At 40.3% G+C, this 25,005-nt stretch overlaps 1 protein-coding gene across 2 annotated transcripts in view; it reads right to left on the reverse strand.

The window, feature by feature from the left end:
- Positions 1–25,005, reverse strand: part of dcc (DCC netrin 1 receptor) — a 287,897-nt gene that overhangs the window by 201,030 nt on the left and 61,862 nt on the right. For both annotated transcript variants that reach the window (XM_056403378.1, XM_056403377.1), the window contains exon 2: positions 3,610–3,975. In XM_056403378.1, coding sequence (XP_056259353.1) covers positions 3,610–3,975 — 366 coding nt within the window. The remainder of the gene's footprint in view (positions 1–3,609; positions 3,976–25,005) is intronic.

Raw genomic sequence — 25,005 nt, forward strand, 5'->3', positions numbered from 1 at the left:
GGTCTTATGGGTGTTACCCACTCCTACAAATAATCTTTCTGTACAACTAAACTGCAACAAGCAAATGTCCGATTTGTACAAAGCATAATTACGAAGAGATTATGTTTTCTAATGACATAATGAGGAAATGTAAGTCACATGTGTTGATACTGAATGTAACAGGACAGCGTTCACAGACAACGTGTTTGTTTTCCGATCTTGCAGCAGAATATTCACTTCTAGTGAATTCAGCATTCTTACAGTGTTTTATGGTTCTGTTCAGACTCTCACACAGTCAGGGAAGGATCCTGCTCAGGTTTAATACAGTGCTTCTCAAACGTTTTCACATCAGGGGCCATACACTGACACAAATGACCTACCTACTTCCTACCTACCTAGATTTTTGCTTTTAGAGGGGTTTTTTTATAGAAAATGTTTGAATCCCATGACCAAAATATTCATACACTCTGCCACTGTGTTACTCGTGGATGAAATTATAGTGAAAATAATACCCTTTTGGCTGGGGACCCCCAGGAACTCCCTCAAGGACCCCTGAGGGTCACTTTGAGAACCACTGGCGTAAATGACTTCAGACACAACATGTTTATTAACATTTAACCAAACTCACCATATTTCACTAACTGTAACCAATGTGCTTTTGCTACTTAAACCACAGACAGAACTGAGACCAGGATCTGAACCTGGTCTCTGGATGTCAACCTGGTCTCTGGGTGTGGACCTGGTTTCTGGATGTGGACCTGGTCTCTGGATGTGACAGTCGTGCCCCTTGCAAGCCCATAGTTCTCTGTTGCATGTCAGACTTCTCTCATCATGTTTGCTGATAATCTCTCCTCTGCTCTCAGTCTTAACTCAGTATTAATACTGATCCTGGCTACAGCCCCAGTTTAAAGGTGCAGGTTCTGGGGAGTTGTTGCAGTTCTGCGTTGAAAAGATTTAGAATATGGTGGGAGTGATAAGAGACAGACATCAAAGAAAGGTCTCTCTGTCAGGCTCTCTCACACACACAGTCTCTCTCTCTCTCTCTCTCTCTCTCTCTCCTCCCCCCTGTGAGCTGCAGCTGCTGGTCTCCTGTCTCTTTAATCGCTATAATTGACTGGGAGGATGGAGAGTCACTTCAGAGACCAAAACACTCAAACACAAGGAGCTGAGTGCGCTAAAGAGACAACCATCTGATATACACACTGTGATACAGTGTGTGTGTGTGTGTGTGTGTGTGTGTGTGTGTGTGTGTGTGTGTGTGTGTGTGTGTGTGTGTATTATTAACAACCACATTATCAGTTTCAGGAATGATCAGCATATTGTTCAGGCTATCAATTTTAATCTATCTGCCATATGAGGAGAAGAGACTCCCCTCATGTCTAAAGCCTGATCCTGCAGCTGTGTCTGCATAATAATCATTTTCTGCTGGGGGGGCTGGAGCCAATCCTATTGGGCAAGGTGGGGTTTACCCTGGATAGGTTGCCAGTCTATCACAGGACTGACAAATAAACAGTCACACTCACATTCACACCAACAGGCAATTTAGAGTCACCAATTAATTTTGACTGGGAGGAAGCCGGATACCTGCAGAGAACCCGCGCAGGGAGTATAATGCAAACTCCACACAGAAAGGCTCCAGCAGACCGACAGGTTCGAACCCAGAACTTTCTTACATAATTGCATAATTTATATGAGAAAATATCAAATAATTGAAATTATATTTTTGGAAAATAATAAATTAACTAAACAACAAATATAACATGTATGACCTGACTGATGGATATTCTGTGAACCACTGGGGATCAGTTTGAGTTGAAGCAACAGGAGCGAACGATTTCCCAGAACCATACTCCTTACACTTTAGTAAAAATCGGAGAAGAATCATCGGACATATCGGAGAAGTGCTGATGACAGAGTTTCAGCTTGACATTCAGAGTTATTTCAATGTTATTTCAGTTAGTGATATTTCAGACTGAAGATTGAGCAGTTTGACTTCTGCTCAACAGTTTATGTTCATGCTGCTTCAAAAAAAAAAAAAAAGGAACATTTTTCTTCCATAATCCAACAAGAAATCTGTTTGGGTGCACTTTTATTTTAAGAAGAATCTCTGAAATGTTATTAAAAATGTAAGTGTATGCATGATGATTGAACTAAATGGGTAAAAATGAATAAACAAAGAGTAGTAATATTGATAATATGTCCGTGTATAGGTGACTTTACGACTGGGGGTTAAATTATGTAAGCACTGACTTCATTTGTAATCTGTCAAGTGACCAGAGTTCTCTGTTGTCCAATATAGGCTTGGGCCTTGATTATTTCCCACCATATGCAACATTTTTCATAATATCATAATGTCGTATATAGTGATATTTGGGCTGGACTGTATTACATTTTTTGGATATCGCCCGAGCCTTGTTCCATACAACTTCTTCTTTTCTGTCAAACTACATACAGACTTGAAACCCCTCAGACCTGTGCTGAGCCACCACACAGAATATTGTACTACAGTGCAGTACAGTGTTGATAAAGGTGAAGCACCTAAACCTCTGTTACAGTCTTTCATAAACTGTATTGATCTTCAGCCATACTCCACTCACTAAATAAATAAATATGAACCGTAAAATGAAGCAATATTAAATCCGTCTTTTGTGTGTGTGTGTGTGTGTGTGTGTGTGTGTGTGTGTGTGTGTGTGTGTGTGTAAAAGACAGGTCAAGGTGTTCATTCATCTGAATGAAGGAATTTCCTCTCCTGCCTGTCTTGTGAGATTTATTTCTTTGATGTCACTTTTGTATCTCAGAGTCAAGTGGAAGCAAACTATTATCACACAGAGGTTCAGACCTGGTATTAACAAGTGGTCAGCTATAAGTACCTCAGTTCACACCTGCTTTAAAATGTGTCTCCACATGCGTCATTGACCACTTGTGAACGGATCTCACTTCCTTTCTTATATGCAAATAAACAGGTATGTGTCGTTGTTTTAGCCAATCGACAGTCAGGTCCAGGTGCTCGTGTGTGTGTGTGTGTGTGTGTGTGTGTGTGTGTGAGAAAAAGAGAGAGCGAGTGGGGCTTAGAGGGGTTGAGTGAATTAATGCACTGTGCACAGGTCTTCCAGTGAAACAAAGTTTGATCCATTTGTAAAATATTTTGCGCTGGGACTAATCAGACTGTGACAGAGGACATCAGTGGAGTAGTTGGTCCTTCAATGCGGCCAGGACACATCTGTGTTCACACTGCTAAAAGAATGTGGACACGTGGTCCAGACCATGTCTGAATGTGGTCCGAGTGATCGGATCTCAAATGCATCCACAATCCGTCTTGGGTACGTTCACACCTGAACTTAGAGATGACCACCGGTGATCGGATCAGCAAAGGCAGATGTCAATATCAGGTTTGAACAGGGCCAGAAAGACGAGGACCTAAAGCTGAGCTCTGTGGGACACAGTCACTGACATCTCCAGTCAAGGGCCAAACCTGAGACCTGAGAGTTAAGTCACAACTAAGAAGTCTCAAAGTTAAACACAAGAAAGGATTAGTCTGGTTCACTCCAATTGTCTCTTGTGGAAGTAGGTAAATACATTCAACTAACAAGTGAACAGAATAGGATAGAATAGAACAGCATAGTCTCTTACCAGCCACCGTCACTTTGGCGTTTCGACTCACGATGCTCCCCAGTCCGTCCAGCGTGGCGAGGCACTGATATTCTCCCTCGTCAGGCCGGTGGTGCCGCGAGTGCACCACATTCTGCACCAGCAGCGAGCCGTTACTCAGCTGCTGCCGCCGCTCGTCCACCACGGTGCTCAGGAGCACGCCGTCCTTACGCCATGTGATGGTGAGAGGTCCAGCCACGGCGTCAGACTGCGCCTGGCAGTCGAGCTGCAGCACGCCCCCTCGCACCGTCACCGTGTCCTGAGGCTCCTGGGAGAAGGTGAAGTCTACGAAACCTCCGAGACTGTACGAGGAGGAGGAGGAGGAGGAGGATGAGGAGGTGTCTGAGTCTGTAGGAGGAGAAGAGAAGAGGAGGCACAGAAACATGAGGTCACCAGTAAGACAGTGATCTACTAATACAAATACTATACATCTCAAAAACTGACAGCTGCAAAACAAACACAGGTGTGGTTCATACAAGGGATGAAATTAACATTTACATTTGCATTCACTCGTTTGGTCGTTGCTTTTATCCGAAGAGACATACAAGTGAGTGACAACACTGAAGCTTCAGTAAAACACAACATTGACCAGCAGGAAAAGGTGGTGTCATGTTCAGCACACCACACAATAAATCAAAACTAAATTAATACATCAGTGAGCCTGGAGGTAGAGAAACAAAACTCAAAAATCATCACTACTTGTCACAACTTGTCACGGGGTTTGAGGGGTTTGGTTGGACTCAAATGCAGCCAACACATTGGAGACGGTGCAGAAAGGTTTATTAAACACACAACACTGGTGAAGCACAGGGAAACACAGGGGAAAAACAGGTGAACACATGAACTCAAAACAGGAGACAGGAACAGGCAACATGAACGGACTGGGGACAACAACACATGAACAGCTTTTTCGACCAATCAGACATGAACAGGCACGTGAACCGACGAGGACAAACCCAGAAATCGACAGCGAGACAACAGAGACAAACCGAAGCACAAACACTATATAGACAAGGGAGGCAAGGGTGATTGCACACAGGTGAAACACATTAGGGCGGGGCAGACAATCACCACAGACACAGGACCAAGACAGGAAGCAAAAACACTGACACACAAGGAAACCAATTACAAAATAAAACAGGAAGTGCGAAAAGTCCAAACAAAGCTAACAAAAGGTGTCTGCCATAGCAAACCATGACACAACTGAGCTAAGTGGGCAACTGCTGCAGGGCCCAAGACCCTCGGGGGCCACAGAGGCCCCATTTTCTTTCTGTGTTAGCAATCTTTTTAATTGCAAAATTGTTTAGGAATACGCACCAGTAGCTAATATTTGCCCCAGGGCCCCTGGCAGGTTAAAGTGGCTGTAATGGTAGATTGTCAGACAGCAGACATATATTCTTTCTTCTGACTCCTGACTCAGTGACACAGTAGAATATTCCTTCTATCCTAATGAATCAGCAGGATTAACCAATCAGATGTCAGCCCCAGCTGTGCCGATAAGGTCAACACAGACTGGCAGTCTGTGATGCAAATGTCCTCCACCGACTGTACTCCATGTATTCTATGTATGTACGCAGGTGCTGTCCTGTGTCACTGTGACCAATACTGCTCAGGAAGACACTGAGATCCTGCAGCTTCAGAAAGATTCCTGATAATTCATTGTTTCATGCCTGAATCAGTCATTCAATGAATTTACAGCTTCTGACCACTTGATAAACACAGTAAAAAAAACAAAACTAACTCAGTTACCACTAGAGGACATTTACAGAACCCACTGTCTGCGTCAGGCCACATACATCATCAGAGACTCATCTCACCCAGGTCACCACCTCTTCACCTTGCTGCCCTCTGGAAGGAGATACAGGTCCTTAAGAACTCACACTTCCAGATTCCTGGCAAGTTTTTTTCCAAGTGCCATGAGAGAACTAAACTGCTGAATATCAGGTTAATAAGTACACACAATAATACCCTGATCATGTGCAATATTATCTGTGCAATTCACCTATGTGCAATATAACCAAGTACATGGACTCACTCTACATTTATACCTCTGCTTTATACTATTTATTGTTTGTTTGTATTTATTTATACAGACTGTAATGTGTCTGTACCAAATGGAGGTGATGCTCTTGTGCTGAATAATAAAAGCATGTTTACAGATACATGACGTTTCCTCCTCCTACACTGTTGAGGTAAATAGGTCTTAAATAACCAGACCTCTCTCCGTAGTGCTGTGTCAGAGTCATATCATTCTGCTATAGGGAGACCATCACAATTGTTTTTGGCAGCGCTGAGCTGCTGAGGACGCAGTGTCGGTGTTCCTGTAAAATAGTGTCGGAGGGGAACTTGTTGTGTGTGTGTGTTTGTGTGTGTATGTGGTTTAGGTGCTTAATGGCAGCCCATAGCCAGTGATTCAGAGTCCTGCTGATGTCATGAGACCAGGTTTACCCTGCAAAATGAGCTTCATCCATTTCTTAATTAGCTGTTACAACTAACTTTACAGCAGACACCACATCTTGGCTTACATGACAAACAACACACTGGCTGGACATGCTGTTCAGTATAATCACACATGATATACTGTAGGATCAGTGTGTTAAATGAATGAATTAAAGTTACAATGGTGACCTCATGATTCGCCTGTTTCCCAACTCACTGTACAACGGATTACAAATATGAAAGTCATCATTTATAACACGATCACTGCAAAGCCTTGTCAGCTCCAACTTTAACCACAACTGTTCTTTACTCCACACTGTGGTGCCTTTAATTGCAGATACCCATAATTCTCTGATGTTGACTGAATTTAACCTGTGCTACTTCATGTAATCGTGCAGTCTTACACAGTCTGTCTGGCACAGTTGAAATTATATTTCATAATGTGGAACAGTACAGTTTGTATTAGGAACAAGAATTCATGTTTATTTTCTCAAGCTTTTATCTATTTATTCATGTTGAGGTGTATTTACTCATAATTGACATTAATTTAGTCAGATGTGTCTTCACAGCAGAGAACTGACTTTAACCTCCAACCTGCGGTGTCTCACTCTGCAGGATAACTCTTCCTCATTATCAAAGCCTCATAAACCTGTTTTGTTCTTTGTTTTCATGTTTTTATATTTTGTTTAATCTTGTGAAAGACTCTGACAGCGGTGAGTGGTGGCGTCTCCTCTTGTCTTTGATGTCAACGCTGTTAAAGTCTTTCAACCTGATCACAGAGAGAGTTTGTTCAGTCAAAGCCGCTGCTGAGCGTCTGTGTCTTTCCTGGAAAGTGTGACGGGAAACTCAGAACAAGCAGAAGTCGCGTCGATACGGTGCAAAGACGGCGTTAAAGCACAGCACAGACTGACTGACCTTCCTTTTTAAACCCTCACTGATTCAGTTTCTCCTGCAGGGAAACGCCATCATCAGGTCTGAGAACTCAATCCTGTCCAGAGAACAAAACTTCATTCATTTATCACTGATGACTGTTTTTTTTTCTTCCTTTCAGCAAACAGTAGCTTTGGTTCTTTTCTTAGTCAAATTATAAAACAACCAGCATTTAATAAGAACCAGTTCTGATGAGCACAGGGCTGCTGCCTGAAACTCTCTCAATTCTTATATCATTTGGATTTTCATATTTTATCTGTTTCAATTACACTGTGTGTAAGTTTTATTCGGAAATCAACAAGTGCCTATGAACTAAAACAAGTCATTCATAACTTTTATTTGACCTATTTTACCTATAATTAGTGACAGGAAATGATGAAATGTGACCTAACTATAAATGAAGAAGGTGAAAACTTAAAAACTTGAAATCAAATGGAAAGTAAATATTTAAGGAGTAACTAAATCAAAAATAATATTTTTGAACATCCATGAATTTCTATTTTCAGGGAGGATGAAACAATACTATATTTTCCAACAGTTATGTTTATAGCTTAAACTATAGCTTAAGTATTTACCTCAAAATCAAGCTGAAGCCACAAGTAGCTGTTGCTTATGATGAATTATTATCGTTGTTAGTTTGATGTTAATTCTTATCAGCACTGGGTGGCTTTTCTACTGTTCCCAACATGATGAGCCTAGCTAGTTCATTTACTGTGGTTTATAACAGGAATGTAGCTGGTGAAGTTAACAAGCTTTTACAGACCTGAGAAATCTTTTTCTCTTTTGACAAAGCATCCTATAAATTACATTTATATACTGCTGAATAGTTATCCCAATTACAGTGGAGTGACATACATAATTATTGCCTGGATTATGTTCAAAGGCCATATTTGTTTGAGTGAATGAAGCCCTACATGTCTGTAGCGCCAGGGTTTCCCGCACATAGACTTTACTCTGGCGGGCCGCCCAGCGATACTAACGGCCGTTGATATATATCTGTCAACTGATTTTGTCATTTTATTTGTCTGTTTTTCAATCCGTCAGAACGACACCATCTGCAATTGATGAACTATTCTTTACTCGCTCCCCTGTGCCTCTTCATTTTGCTAACACACAGACACAAACAGAAAGAGAGAAAGAGATGTATGGTATTACGTTAGAAGACACGGACATGGTGGATACTGCACAACCTCTATTCTTATTAGGCTTATTATTAACTGTTCTATGACTTTGATAATAGCTTTGACTATTCTGTGTTGGAAGCTCAGAGTGTGTTCAGCTCATGTAATTCAAACACAACATCCAACAATCATCTGTTTCTCAGGTCAGACCTGACAGAAACTGACTGAAAGAGAGCACCTGACTGCATGTATGAGAATATCCATAAATGGACCAACACCAGAGGCATATGACCACAAGGCACTGGAGCTGTTCTTTAAAAAAAACTTAAAAAAATGAGGTGCTCTGTTTGTCACTGAGGAATATTAAATAAATGCAAATGTTGTTGCTGGTCACACCAAGTCACTATGTCACCACCAGTATATTTCAGATCTGTGGGAAACACTGACCGCAAATGAGTTGCAGGGTGAAATATTGGGGGCGATGAGTAAGAGGATCACAGGACTTTGAGTCCAGAGGCTTTTTTCCTCACTCCATTCTCTGGTTATATTTAGGCAAAAAAAAGCACTTTAGTTCAGGTTAGAGAAAAATCAAGATTTCAGTTAATGAACACTTCCACAGACCAAAGAGCCTCTCATCAAGTCACGCTCCAACACAGGTACAGACTCACAAACTCACATGATGAGGCACGAATGTTAATAAAAAATTAATACAGCAATTAAAGTGAGAAAAAAAATAAAATGAAGTCTAAATGCTGTTTGAAATTCTTCTCACATTACCAGGAATTTAACTCTTTAGGAAAATGTGTAATCCTTTATTTAATTTTTTTGTTAGCCTATAGTCAAATTTTGATATCTACAGTCATGTAGATGAGGTATACATACATATACATACATGTCATTAGCTGCAGATCTGGAACAAGAGCTCATAAACTGTGAATAACTTCCTGCCCTCCCTTATTTCTGCTTCTATATTTACTTTCATCCCTTTTTGTTTCACAATCCTTCCAAAACTTAATTTCCCTACCTCCTTTCCTTGTTTGGCTTTGTCCAACCTTCTCTCCTTCTTTCTTTCCTCTCATTTCTTCTTTCTCTCTCTTTCGTGTCCTTTACGGTTTCCTTCTTATTGATTCCCCTTCAGCAGCCACCGCCCCCCCATCAGTAAATCACTATCTTGACAGCTCTATCTGTACTCACTCCCACTGGTCTCATACATACACACACATACAGACAGACACACACACACACACACACACACACACAAACACATAGGCACACACACACACACACACACACATACACACACTCAGACACACACACACACACACACACAGACACACACTCAGACACACACACACACACACACACACACACACACACACACACACACACACACACACACACAGTTAGTTAATCAGTATGTCCTTGTCCTCGTCCTGCAGTCTGATGCTATCACTCTCTGTCTGCTCTCCCTCCATCTCTCCTCTCCTCTAATGTCGACTGAATGCTTAAAGACATTTCTTTTGTTTTTCATCAGGCAACTAATTCTTTGTAAATCTGACAAAAATCACACCTTCACTAAGAATTCTTAGAAAGCACTGATGCTGAAATAAATTCATTGATTACTTAATTGGCAGAAACAACTTTTAATCGATTAAGCATCTGTTATTTTCTAAGCACAATGATCGTTCTCTGTTCGCAGCTTTTCACAGTTGAGGATTTGTTTGTTCTTTTATTGTTCTATGGAAGTAAAGTGAAAAAAGAAGAAGAAAGAATCTACATGTGAGCATTTTCAGTATTTCTAATACGTTTTAGACCGAACAATCGATCGACAATGTTTCAGTCCATGTTTGTCCTGATTGGAACTTTAAAGAGGTTCTGTGGCTCAGAGTCAGAGTGCAGGTGGATCTGTTGTTTTTCTTACTTTTTGTAATTGATTACTTTTTTAACATGATATGTATAACGGCACTTTGTGACGGACATAGCTGAGACAAAAATCAGCAGATAAACCAACAGTGAAAAAAATCATTTGTTGCACCTCTAAAGAATCCCACAACCCCCCTCCTTCAGTATTTGCTTTGACAGGAGAGACTCAAACACAGACACATCACCAAATGACTACAAAAAACTAAGAAGCAGACAATGAAGACAAAGTTAGTGAAACCAAAACCATTTAAGATCTTAAATCCAGTGAACTGTGGTTCTTAAAATCCAAAAGATTGGACCCAAACTTCAGAGGACCTGTGCCAGGCAGCATGGTGCTCCATCTATTAACTAGCAGCTGTGGCGGTCCCAGGTCAGCAGGACCCTACAGGACCCAATCAGAGCCAAACTAACTCAGACCTGGTTCAACTTAGGTTCAGGGTCAGATCTCAGTTACAAGGACCCAACCGGGCCCATGCAGACCTCCATAGCAGACACTGTGCTAGTCTCAACACTGACCCCACACAGGTAAACACAGCAGGCTGAGAAACTCTGAGCCTCACTGTTATAACAGAGGCAGAGAGGTGGGAGAGTATAGAGCCATCTGGGAGTTTATCTGATAAGATGAGACTCAGTGACAGGGAGGTGGACAACAGCCAAGACCATCTGAACACACGCACACACACACACACACACACACACACACACACACACACACACACACTCAAAGTGGCTGACACCATGGGTAGTGTCTGAATAGAAGACTGCATTAAGGCCCTGGGCAGCATCCAGAAAGTGTGTGTGTGTGTGTGTGTGTGTGTGTGTGTGTGTATGTGTGTGTTCGTGTGTGTGTGTTTAAACTCTGCCTGCCAGCTGAAAACCATCTTGACTGAGAGGAGGAAACAGGAAGAAAGACCATGAAGAAAGAAAAAGGGAAAAATACTAAAACTCTCAATCCGTCACAGAGACTGAAAATCAGCAGCATGTCAGGAACTAATGCATGTTAGTTAGTTAGTTAGTTAGTTAGTTAGTTAGTTAGTTGGTAAGAAGAAAGTTTCTGCTTGATAAGCTTAAATAGTCAGAGTAGCTGGAGGAATAAATGTAGGCAGAGAAAGAGAGGAAAAAGAAGAAGTATCTAAATGAGCAGGAAACAATGAAAGAAACATTTGAAACTATAATGACTCAATTTTCACTTGAGGATATTCTGATTCAAACCTCAGGCATCACACTTTATTTTCCCTATGCATCATCATTACACGGATAAGAATGCAGGACAATGACCCGACTGCAGACATCAATCTAATCTATCTAAAACATGCGTCATGCAGGTAAAACATGACCTGACATGTGAGTTGTTGTAAAAGTGTTGTGGAAGCAGCAGGACCAGTGCACTGTCCTGTAGTGTAACAATGATTCATATAGTATTATTATATAGTATTGATATTTTAAATGAGGCGTCCTGATAAAAACGTAAAACCAACACCTCTATAAAAGATCTAAACTGACTCACATTAGTTATACAGAGGAGTAAACAGGCTGCAGTTAGGTGGCAGAAATAGGCTGCATTTATGTAGCACTTTATCTCAAGTGCTTTACAATTTAGTGAACAACCCACTCTACTAATACATCTGTTCAATAAAATGTATGTGAAGAACTATGAAAAACTTGAATGACATTCTGCACCTCCCACCTCAACATACTCTCACCAATTCCACCGGAATAATGTTTATAATCTAAATACTTTCAATCTAGTTTTATTAGACGGCAAGATGTCATTTAACCGGTACTGACTTGGTTTAGTCAAATAATCAATTTCAGCAAAAAAAGAAAAAAATAAGAAAAGTCAAAATTCAAGTCCCTGTTCCATTCAATCAGACAAGCAGCCTGTCTACACAGGGCCGGCGCTGGGCCAGGTAAGGTTGGTGCTGCTGCCATCTTGCTATCTTGGAGCCTTTGCATCTTTCCTGGCAGAAGATCCACTTGCACAATTTCATGTTTCATGTTTTAAATGATCTATTTCATGGAATCATGGATTCCCAATTTAATGATGATACGTTTAATGATAATTCTTTCTCATCCAGACTGAAGTCAGGTTAAAGTGATGTATTGATGTCACTTTTTCTCAAAGCCTAAGTGGAAACTAATTTTGACATTAGTGCTTTGAGAGTGAATACCTCCCACATTCACATAGACTACATTCATTTGTCTGAAGCGGTAACTACTGTGAATAAGACAAACATCTCTGCTTTCACTATCATGGAAAATGCATCACAAAAAACCCCTTCAATCAGCTGGTGAATCTGTTCATATGAGTAGATATGAAACGCTAGTAGCTGCTTCATGTCAGCTGTGTGTGAGTAGTGTGTCCGAGTGTCGAGGTTAATAGTCCAGTGGGGACAGGCGATATGGTTCCTTACACTGTGAGGAGTTATAAATCTGTCAGCTGTTGTACGTATTCTTTATGGTTTACCTGTGCATCAATACCTGTAGGTACGTGTATAAGATCGCTGTTGGCAATGAGCAGGGTCACAGTATTCACTACAACAACCACAATATACACATCTATCTTTTTAATTAGCAGGTTCTTAATTTACCAGACACAGTGAAATGTAACAGATCATCATTATTGATATTGCAGTATAAAATTACATACAATTTATCAATATCACCAAATCCAGTGTTGTACTGATATACTCCCACATGTTTGACCATGGGTGTGTTGATGTGTTACAAGTGACCACAGAGCTGAATCAATATCACAGTCACAGGGTTTAACACACACACACACACACACACTGTCTGAGCTGAGTTCAGCGAGAAAACCACAACCACTTCTACTGTTGGACACAATTACCAAGCAGCCAGCAGGCCAATTATGCACACACACACACACACACACACACACACTCCCATCTGCAGCAGGCTCTGTCACCAGCTGGACAACACCAGTGTCTGTCTCTATGTGTGTGCGTGTGTGTGTGTGTGTGTGTGTGTTTAGCATTAAGCCCTCATTAACAAGTCTCACCTGTCGTTCTCCCTCTGTGTCTCACTGAACTATAACTCCCATAATCCCTCTGACAATCTCACAGCTGAGCTCAACACTAACACACACACACACACACACACACACAAAGACAGATAACATGAGTACAGATGAAACTTAGCACTGAACAGAGAGCTGTCATGGCCTCCTATGACATAAACATTCATTCTAACAGTTATTTCAAATTCTAACCGCTGAAGTCTTGTTCAGCATCATGTCTCATGTAAATGATAAATCTGCCGAACCATTGCCTTTCCCCTTGAGGATCAGCTTTTCACCATTTTCTTGTTATAGCTTTTTTGCTCGCTACATGCAATATGTCTGTCAGGTATCTGCCTCTTCCTTGTACAGCCTGTCACAGCAGTTGTTTAGAATGACATTTCTCAAAATGTCTTTCGTTGCATTTACATTTTCCAAGATGTTTTGGTTTTAGCGCAGCTCAGTCTGGTCCATCGAGGACGTTATGACGAAAAGGGTTTGATTGTTCCAGCCAGACTCTGCCCATACTCATGAGTGAGGGTTCATATTTTCTACCATATTTCATGTAAAACTTATAACAATATATGACTCTGATTCTATCATATATATATATACACATGCGGATACAGCAAGGAGTAGAGACAGAGGAAGACCTGAAGTATGTGAGAGAGCAAGACACAGAAGAGTTCATAAAGCCCATTCAGTGCAGAAACTTCTGGATGCATGGAAACATAAAGGTACTTAAGGTTTCAGATAGTAGTCATGTTGTCTTTTTTCCAAAATAATTTCCACATGATAACAATAAAGTAAATATATAGTAACAATAACAGAAGTCTAGAAGATATGATGGGGTAAAAATGCACTAAGAAAAGATGCAACAAGAAAACAAAGCCGTATGGTAGAGTACATTATTGCTAATCCAGCGCCACCTTGAGAGGAAGTGAAGCAGCAATGGCCATATTTGTTTTTCCCGAGGAGCATGTGCACTCATTCTGAACTGCTCACTGATGTTCCAATTGTCCGAAAGATCGAGGCTTTTCTTGGAGAGCACGACAAAAACATCATGGAGTTCTTCAAACAAAACCCAAGAAATGATGATTTAAAAGATGTTCTCTACAGGACAGACTGCAGTGTGACTGCTTCAAACATCCTGCAGGTTCTAATGGCAACACTTCAAGGAGCCGTTTGATGCCCTTATCATCCAAACTGATGTAAGATCATCTTTGTTACAGTGTCTATTTTAAACAATATCATAGTTACACATTTTCTTCTTTATTTCCATTATGCCTTCGCCATTCTTCTAAAATTCTAGTTCATTCATCATCAATCAACATGTTTCTGCAAGGTCTAATAACTCATTTTGTTTCTGTGCTTTTTTTAAGGTGCCGGCCATTGTACACCATCCCTATCCCCTGACACCACACGTTTGATAGTGGTTGGTAATTATGTGATTTTCTATGTAAATTAAATATGGACAGCTGGCAAACTGGCCGTCTAAGTCTACAAATTAGACAAATGGAAACTCTGGACACTCTCGACTGGATACGTTTTACAGGATTCCCTCTAACTTGCCTCTTACCTCTTCAGTCCTGTGCTATATAAAACAAACTCATTCTCATTCTCATGAGAAAAATACCAAATGGAGCTGCATTTGTCATAAAGGCAAAATTGGCTGGGAATAGTTCCAATTTCTAAAATCTCACAAAGTAAAAAACTTACAGATCCAATTTAATTAGTTAACAGGAACTTCAAATCAGATACATTTTTACCGTACTGTACCACACCATACTAACCCTAACCTATTGTAAAATACAGCTTGACTTGAATGACTTTTCTTAATTTATGGCCATTGTCCAACAACCAACCAATGGTGCCTCTGACACAAGAACAACAACTACAAACATCACTGCAGCCTCTACTAATATTTTTATGGACTGATATTGTTCCGTTCCATCACATTCTTCTTTTTAATTTGATCATTGGTGTGAATTGATACATTCCTACTTAGAGAATTGTTACAATCATATGGTTCAAATATTCTGCACCACTACTTTGCACTGAACAGATGTGTCACATTCATAGATTGATTCATTTTACATTGTTTTTCAGAAGCTGCATTGACATTAATCCGGAGAGGGGCACAGAAACAAGCCATGAGATGGTGCAGAGCAATTGTTTTGTGTTCACTTTACTGAAATACACTCATGCAAACCAGACTGGTGCTGTTCTGCAGCAGGTTCATTGAAAACAGGTTGATGTTCCGTTCTCACAAGAGTAAAATTGTCACAGTGAATTACCAAATTATGTATGCAGGAAGAACAAAGCAAAAGAAGGGTAGAAAACAAGTAGGGAGTTGTGTTTTATTTACATCTAGTTTTACTTGTGTTGGACTGGTGACATGTTTTATTTTTCAATAAATATTTGAAGGAACTGCATAAGGAATATTGTCCCTTTTTCATTCATTATTATTGTTATTATTATTATCATTATTATTATCATCATAATCATTATTATTATTATCATTATTATTATTATTATTAGTAGTAGTAGTAATAGTAGTAGTACTAGCAGTAGAAGTACAGTAACATTCTTTATCATTAAATACAAGATACATACTGTAGATTCGAATATAGTTACGGTAAAGTATATTTACAGTATTTTGCTGACAGAACTGTGAGCAGTATTGTGCAAATTTACAAAAAATACAGTAAAGAAGTGCATTACTAGTGTCTTCCTCAAGCTTGGGTCCTCTGCCAGAGGCCTGGGAGTTTGAGGGTTATGCGCAGTATCTTAGCTGTTCCTAGGATTGCGCTCTTCTGGACAGACACCTCAGATGTTGTACCTGGAATCTGCTGGAGCCACTCTCCCAGTTTGTGGTTATATATATATATATATGTATATATACAGTATAAATACTCTCTACTCTTACTTCCTGATTGAGAAATCTGGATCAGGCCTTGTGCCCCGCCCACCACCTGCCTGCTCCAGGTGGACAGGTGAAAGAGCAGAGAGTATGAAGATGGTTAGAGGAGGAAACAGCAGAGAGACTCAGCCACATGTTTGAGCCTCAGTCAGACCCAGACTCAGAGGAGGAGTCTGAGACCAGAACCAGAGACTAGCAGACGCATCAGAACGGTTAGCATAGTTAGCATCCTGTATTTGTTTATGTTGTTTGTTAGCTTGTAACTGGCAGTGGCTGACACAGTGTTTGTGGCTGTGTTATTGCTAACCCTCCCTCTCTCTGTACTGACAAGGTTTCAGGTTTATTTAGCCCCGCCCCCCGTCCCCACAAGCTGAAAGGATTGGTTCCTTACATTTGTGATGTATGAAACCCTGGCTGTCATTGGTTCACTGCAGTTTAAGGTGGAAACCCTCAGTCATGGTGTTGATGATTATTTCACTCATCATATGTCTCACATTATGTAAAAAACACCTAATTGACGTTAACAAGGCACACTGTATAATTTCAGGAAAAACAGGGAGCAGATAATTAAAAAATTAATACCTCTCTCTTTCCCTGAATCATGAAAAACAAACAAAATAACAAAGTAGTTTCATCTGGATTTTGTTTCCTCACAAATGGCTTCTGTCAAAAACTTCTTTTTATTATCTATATACTGCTCATACAGCCACACACAAACACGCACACGCACACACACACACACACACACACACACAAACACACACACAAACAAACACACCACTCTGATATTAACACCAACTGGTCTTAATTAGCCGAGTTTCACTCAGCCTGCTGTGTTTCCTGCTAATTACCAAGTGTGTGTGTCACCACCATCAATCCTTGCCTGTTTGCTTTTAGTGTGTAAATTAAATTAACGACAGCAGATGTTTGAATGATTTGGAACAAAAATAAAGATCTTTTACATTTCGGTTTTTATTCAGGTCCATGTGGGAGTTCACTTCACACACTGATGAATCCTGATGGATCCAGACCTGAAAGAAATATCAATCCAAATCTGTAAAACTAACTTCCATATATTTGTTAATTAATAACTTTAGACATTTTTGACATATTGATGAGTGCCGGATTGTATTTGCTGTATTTTATAATTTTTTTAATGAATTTATTTCTTTATAATTCATTTCTGTAACGATTTTTCATGTTTGCTGCTCTGTATCTGTATTATTGTTCAAACATATATTAAAGTGAAGGAGGAATACAGAACAAGGGTGTGACACTCAGAAATCCAAGAATAAAAACTGAATGAAAGGAAAAGAAAGGGATTCGTTTCAAAAATACACACACACACACACACACACACACACACACACTGAGGTGTATGTGTGTTTTCCATTTGGTCCTTGTCAAAACGCTTCAAAAGACAACAGTGACACTCTATCCCCTGAGACAAATATGATTATATTCAGTGTGTGTGTGTGTGTGTGTGTGTGTGTGTGTGTGTGAGAGAGCGAGTGTGTGTGTGTGTGTGTGTGTGTAGTGCCTGTGTTTGCAGGTTAAAACCCCACTAAGCGTTCGGTCTGAACGTTGTTAACGGAGACCTTTACCGCTGTCAGATACAATTACCAACCGGTCAACAGCAAGCCAATTATACAGAGACACACACATGTGCGCACACACACACACACACACACACACACACACACACACACACACACACACACAGTCAGTCAATGAATGACTGATAACAAGGTAGCTTACTGTCAAATAAGCGAGCAGGGAGTAGCTGTCATAACACACATACACACACAGACACACACACTGTGTAGTGATACCTCAGCTCCACATTGTGTCCACTCCCACTGCACTATCTGCATTTAATTAACTGTCACTTTAAAAATTAACCATCAGATTTAATATTAATGAGTTTGAAGTCATTATACTCTCTCTCTCTCATTTGCAATGTTGCAAAACAATGGGGTCATCGCTTTTCATACGCGCAATGATTAGATCTAAACTGATCATTAGAGATAAAGCAGCTAAGCACAGCTAATAACACACACACACACACACACACACACACACACACACAACTGTCTCACTAGCCTCAGGAATTACAGCTGGGTTACTGCTAACTAGCATCTATCAACAGTTTGAACACAGTTAAAGCTTGCTAGTTATCCAGTTTGAATACAGTTAAATCTATGTGGCCTCTGATCACTGTCCAACCATAATTAGAGTGAACTACAAAGCAGCTATAACAAAGACAAAGCTAAATGGCTAGCACTATATCTCTGCCAACACTTTTAACGCAGTTATCCATTTTGATCCCAGTCTCTGCTACAGTCTACATAGAGTTATGTTACTCGCCTCCCTTTAAAAACCATGAACACAGTTATGGTTTCCTTTTTTGTTCTTGTTTCGTGACTATTTGGAAAAATGTCTGCGTATAGCCGATATCGTTTCTGAATCAAATCAAATCCAACCTCTTCCAAAAGTAACTTGATAAATTGCCAAGTAGCTATTTTTATTGTATTAAGCAACATATTTGAACACTAACTATTAACCAGTTAACCTCAGCTAAGTGATTAGCATCTCGTGATAGTTTCGGTTCATGCTTATTTCCACTGAAAGTTTCCTTTTGTGTTGCTGCACGGAAAAGTACCGTCTGAAAAATAACTTCAACGATATTTTTGTAAAGTTAAATGTGTTACCTGCTGAGGCTGATTATCATCCATAATCAATACAAGCTGGTCGATTAGCTGTGGTGTAATGTGACTATAGACAGAGTGACAGTATTCAGAGACAGATTTGGTCTGCTCACAGCGGGATAATGTCAAGGATAAAATCTGCAGTGTGAAGTGAAAACGGTGTCAAAGCAATTGTGTTGGTCTTTGATCACAGATTCACTTCTTGAAAACCCAGAGTCAAGAAATAAAACAGCAGCTAAAAGCTGCATGATGAAAAGAAAGATCGGGATGAAAAGAAATATCAGTGAGAGAGAGGGAGGAGGAGTGATGATGTGGGTTTTTATTTTAAAGCCACTAATTCCTCCTGTCGTTCTCAACCTTCAGTTTTCCTTTAATATTCTCTCCTTCCCTCTATCATCTTTCATTTCCTGGTTTTTATTTACCAAAATATTGTTCATTATTTGTTTCCTCTTTTAAGGTCATATAATAATCATGCTATATACTTTTCCTAATTTTTGAATTCAAGAAATTAAAGTAGCCTAAAAATCTATGTCTATCTGTTTTTTTGGGGAAATGTTCTTTAAAAGATTTTCTCACAGCTAAGGTCAAGTTTGTGCAGATGTTTTGCTGAGAAAACTGAGCAGGAAGAAACCGAAATTGGTTCCATGTTGTTGAGAAAATGTCTTTCAGCTGGAATCCATTTCCAGGGGTGGAAGGTCATCAGTGTGTGGCTCAGTGTTATGGTCTACCAATCTCCCTCCAACTGAACACTGTCACAAACCTCCAGAGTCTGGTGGAAAAGGTCAGTGTAGCATGAGTAGAAGACCTAGAACTGGACTGACAGGAGGGCTGAGCTCTGTAGCAGCTACAGGGCCTAACACTGACACAGCTGAAGGACGGGACAATAAAAGGCCTAGATGTAGAACAAATGCAGGATCTAGAACCACTCTGACTAGAATTTCAAGAGCTTAGAGTGAGGACAACTACAAATTGTAGAGCTGGAAATAAAAGGTCTGGACTAGAGGAGCTACAGCTAAACTTACTATGAAGTCCAGAGCTAGAACTACAAGCCTCAGAACAAGGACAACTACAAGGTGTTAGAAATAGAAGGCCTGGAGCTGGAACAACGAGGCAGAGGGTCTAGAACTAGACCTGATGACTAGAACACTGGAATTAAAATCACTAGAGGGACCAGAGCTTGGACTAGAAAGGCCTAGAGCTAAAACCTCTCAGGTATTTCTGATTTCTTCACGTCAAAGGAAGGTTGGTGATAGTCGACGGCTCCACAGTGAGAACATTGGGTAAAATACAACAAATCCTCAGAATCAAACAACAAAATACAACTTTTGTCTCTGCCCTTTAGAACAACACCCCTATCATCTGTGTGTGGTTTTCAAAACTGTTACAAATCTCTGCAAAATAAATACATTTTCTGATGTGACAGCGCCGTGGTTAAGGTTAAGGTTTGGTTAGGTTGAGGGAAAAAGACCATGGTTTGACATTGTTATGGTTAACAAAACCTTGTGGTTTGGCTAGAAAAACTATGTTAAGGTATGGGGAAGTTCATTGCCATGGTTACAATAATGAACACATGAACTGTGCCTCAATTCAGGGGCCGCAACCTTCGAAGGCTGCATTGAAAACCATCCCATTACAATAGCACGAGTCCCATTTCGTAGGCTCCTTCAAATGCAGGCAAGAAATGCATCCTTTATTTCCCTGGCAATAAAGGATCCGACGGGTGCATCCTTCACTCTACTATCCCAAGATTCATTGCACGCCATTAATGAATCAATTTTCAAAAAGAGAATAGGACTTTGCAAATAAAACAGTGGCCATGGATAAACAGGAAATCCTCCATAGACCAGACCAGCAGGACACAGGGGGCCACATGCTACACAGATTACATCAATAAAACTCCAGCTGAAGCCACAGTGAAACAAATCCTGTTTCCATGAACTGATTTTATGCCACACAATTTGCATGTCGGTATACTTTTCAGTTTGACGGTGTGAGTATCTTACGTTGTATGTTTGAAATCTCTCATTATTTTGCTGTTGTAAATCTTTCTAGGATTCACATTTTCTCTGAAATGTTTAATCTAATTCATCATCTTCTTTATTATCCACTCGCTGCAGGAGCAGAGTGTGTTACTGTCATTCAGTTGGCTGGTCCAACATTTTGCTCCAGAGTGAGATATATTAATAACTGTCAACTGTAGAAGTGTAATATTTAAAATGATTTATTATTGAGGTCCTCATATTTTCTAGGTTCATTATACTGCCCCCTCTCCTTCATTTCTCCCATCATTCCTTCCTCTTGTCCTTACTATCCTGAACTGAATCTTTTTCTTTGTCCTTCCTATCCTCCCTTCCACCCTCTTTCCTTCTTTCCTTCACATCATCTGGACTTCCATCTGTATCTTTCCTCTCTTCCCCGACTTCCTTCCTGTCCCTCCTTCATCTTCTAATCAATCTTCCTTCCTCCTTCTTCTCTTCCTCCCTCTTTTTTTCCTAGTTCCCTCTCACCATTGTTTAGGTATAACCCTGATTACCTCACACTGTTGGCCTTCTGCATCACAAGGCCAGCGTAGATCAATGATATTGATCAGGAATCTAAGTCCCCCCCTGTGTGTGTGTGTGTGTGTGTGTGTGTGTGTGTGTGTGTGTGTATCTGAATTTACCCTATGCGTAAGTGCTGTTAGTGTTTGTTTGTATATTGATTTCCTCTAGTTCACTGTTTGCATACATTGACCTGTTTGAATTTAATTAGAATAAATGTAACATGTTGAGATTTGACCTTATTCACACACACACACACACACACACACACACACACACACACACACAATAGCATGTAAATGAGTGCTTGCTGTCTGACTCTCTTGCATAAATGATTAATGTAAATTCATCTCTCTCTCTCAGTTGGTTTCTGAGGACAAGTCATCATGGCACATGCACCTACCGTATGCTTGCCATGGAAACAGTGCAAAGCTCACAACCCTTTGCTGTTAAGTGTTTTTAAACTAAATAGAAGCAAATAAAGCACTTCACAGTCAGCATGTTAACAGAAACTGTCAGTCAGCTGCTTGTTTAATCAAAGTGTTACAGAGGGCCACAGTGGCAGCTGGGGATAACATCAGATGACAAGCATTCGATTTGCTTTGCCAAATACATTTTTGAACAAAAAATTGTTCCCTGAATTACATTATCTGTCAATGTCTCTTCCAATCCATGAAGTGTGACATCCTTATCCCATGCGAGAGGTTGGGGTAGTTGGATGAACAGCTCTCAGGATTCAGACACGAGACTCTGGTTCCAGTCCTTTGACTAAAGGTTTAAGCTGCTCAAACAATTTGGGAAAGGATGGTGTTTTCAATATTCAATATTGAAATCAATATGTTCTTCAAGTCACTATTGACATTTTCTGTCATGTCTTCTACCTCTGCTTAGCATGCAGTCTCTCTCTCTGTCTTCCTCTGTGTGTGTGTGTGTGTGTGAGATTACCTGAGTGGAGACAGGTGTGCGGAGGCGGAGCAGAGCTTCACCAGCTGCAGCCCATCACATAATCAACTCCTCTACAAAGACCCAGCTCTGCCACATGCACCTTGCCGGATCGTAGTGCCTGTTTTAGTCAGACTATGTTCCAGCCTTCATTTTTGCAAGTTTGCTCTTTACCTCCTTCACTAAACTAACCCTGCCTTTCCTCTGCCTGAAATTCCATCTGCTCCCCTCCATCCCTGAACTCCTGCCTTAGTATTCCTGCTCTTCCACTCTCTGGGTCAGCCTGCCTCCCTTCACTCAGCCCAGCCCCAACCCCGACCAAACCTCCTGCCCAGCCTAGCCAGCCACCACCCAGACCAATCTATCCAGCTTCCCAAATAAATACTTTTTTCAGTTCAAAACCCTCAAGTCTCCTGCCTGTTTGTAGCATCAGTGTTATATTAATATAGAGTATAGACATACAGAACTCGCTTTATAGTGTAAAGTACTGCACTTCCTGTCTGTTCTGGCCTTTTTCCTGGGGAAGGTACACATCCTCTCACTTTGTCTAGCTTTGGTATTTTTGCCATCTATGTGATGTTGTTAATAAATGAGTGTAAAGTAAATGTAGCAACATTTTTTTTTTTTTTCATTTCGGAGCTTAAGTTTTATTTATATATGTGTTGTAGTGACAGTTAGCTCAAATTTCAGTTCACACAGATTCAAATGAACTAGTTCATGTTCATAGATCAAAAGTAATTTCTTCCATTTTCTTTTTTTTTAATGAGCTGATCTGAGAGCAGCAGAACCTCCTCCTACTCATCATCCACCCCAGCCACCAGTCACTTCCCAAACTAAATGCATCACTGTATACTACTATAAATTCACAGACATCCTTTTAAATGGCAAGAAAAAACAGTGTGAATATATGTTTTACTACTGAAACAATGTGTCATAAAACAGATCAGTTTACAAATGTAATCCAGCTCATTTATACTATGCAGAAAGTGGGGAAAAAAATATTCAGTCAGCATTAACCAGGCCAAATACATCACCTTTACTGCACCTCTTTTCTCAATTTTGACATAATAAAATGTCTATAGAGCTGATCTGTTCTCAGTTGTCTGTTTTATGACACATTCTTAAAAATCCCGCTGGCCCACGGACGGGCCGGTTTGACCCAGTCCGGAAGGTTCTGAACATATTTTCAAGGAGTAAAGGCTTAAACGTCTGTCAATATAGGGTACATACAGGCTGTACCTCGTTAGATTGGGTAGAATCTCTAGAATTCAAATGTTCAGTTCATTTTGCGATAAACATAAGCACATAAATATGATTTAATTATATCTACCAGCATAGTGTACCCGCATAAGCAGCATGGCCGTGGTGACTCCCTACCTCTAGAAGCTCTAGATGTCCGATTTTCTCTTAATTCCTCCATTATTTATATTCCTTTAGTCTGTAAAGGTCCACAGATCATAAAAATTAAAAGGGTTTTTTCATAAAAGTATTCTGAGTTATAAATATCACCATGAGAATCCATGGCAGACTGCTGAGCGACTATTTATCCAGAGCACTTCCTTCCAGATTTCATTGATGTCTCTTCTTCTGGCTACATCAGTGCCTGCGACAGTAGGTATGATTGTGTTCATCAGCTTTCTGGCTACAAAATGGAGGTCTCCCTGCAAAGATTAGTTCAGATTGCAGTCCGGGAGGCCTGGGTGAAGAAATCAAGTGTACCCTGCCAATGACGCAATTCTTTCAGTCTGAAAAAAGCGCTGCTTTTGGTTACTACCTCTGTTAATCATTCTAGCTTGAAGACAGGCATCTGCCCTGACCATTGAGAACAGACAAGAGGGGATGGGCACTTCTGAGCCAATGCTGATTGGCTGTGAGAGGTGTGGAAACAGTTGAGAGGCTGCAGGAAGAAGTGTGTAAAACAGAGAAGGATCAGCTTTGTTTTGAATGGTTTTTTAGGTGGGAAAAGTCTTCAAAACATTTCTCCACAGTTTTCCTTTTTTAGAGAGGTTTATGGGTAACAGTGAAATATAATAAAATATAATAAGTCCTTAGCTCCCATAATATTAGGCCCACAGGCCTGATAGTTCACACATGATTTTTTGACAAAATGTAGAAGGAATATGAGGATTTGCATTGCTCTTGTATGAAGGATATCCAGAGCGGGGATGGACATTTCTGAGCTGATCCCACCTCACAGCTGATTGGCTGCAGGATGAAATGTATGAGGAAAAACAAGGATCAATACCATTTTTAAATGATGTAAAAAGGTTTTTAGGCATCAAAATACTTTAGTATGTTTTTCTTCTGTTTCTGATTAAAGAGCAAAAGCACAGTTTTGTAATAAGTCATTCCACCAGCTATGGATCTGTTAGGCAGTGAAGCTGTGCAGTGTGCATGTGAAGTATGTGGGCTGGATAAAAGTGTGTGTTTAGTTTTAAGCTGTGTGTGTGTGTGTGTGTGTATTCCTACAGATATGTGTACTTTATGATGTGAAGCCTGAGGTCAGCAGAAAGCTCAGCTCCACTGGTTTGTGTCCTTCACTAACAGCTGCGTTGAATTTATACTCAACACATTGTCAGTTGGTTTTATATCCGAGCGATTGCTGAGAAACAGTCAGTAAGTCATGTGACTACTCTCTGTGTGGAGACCACTGCTAGAGGAAAAAAGAGAACCTGCCTGTACTGAAAGGTTTTTCTTCTTTTTGTGTCAGTATTCAAAGCTCATTTATGCACACTGCATATGCACAAAAGAAGGTGTATGCCACATTCTCAGCAAACTGTGGGTCGTCCACAGAAACTCTGACCCATGTGTACGCATATCAAGAGGAGACATG

The sequence above is a fragment of the Seriola aureovittata genome, chromosome 18, assembly GCF_021018895.1.
Source record: "Seriola aureovittata isolate HTS-2021-v1 ecotype China chromosome 18, ASM2101889v1, whole genome shotgun sequence".
NCBI lineage: Eukaryota > Metazoa > Chordata > Actinopteri > Carangiformes > Carangidae > Seriola > Seriola aureovittata.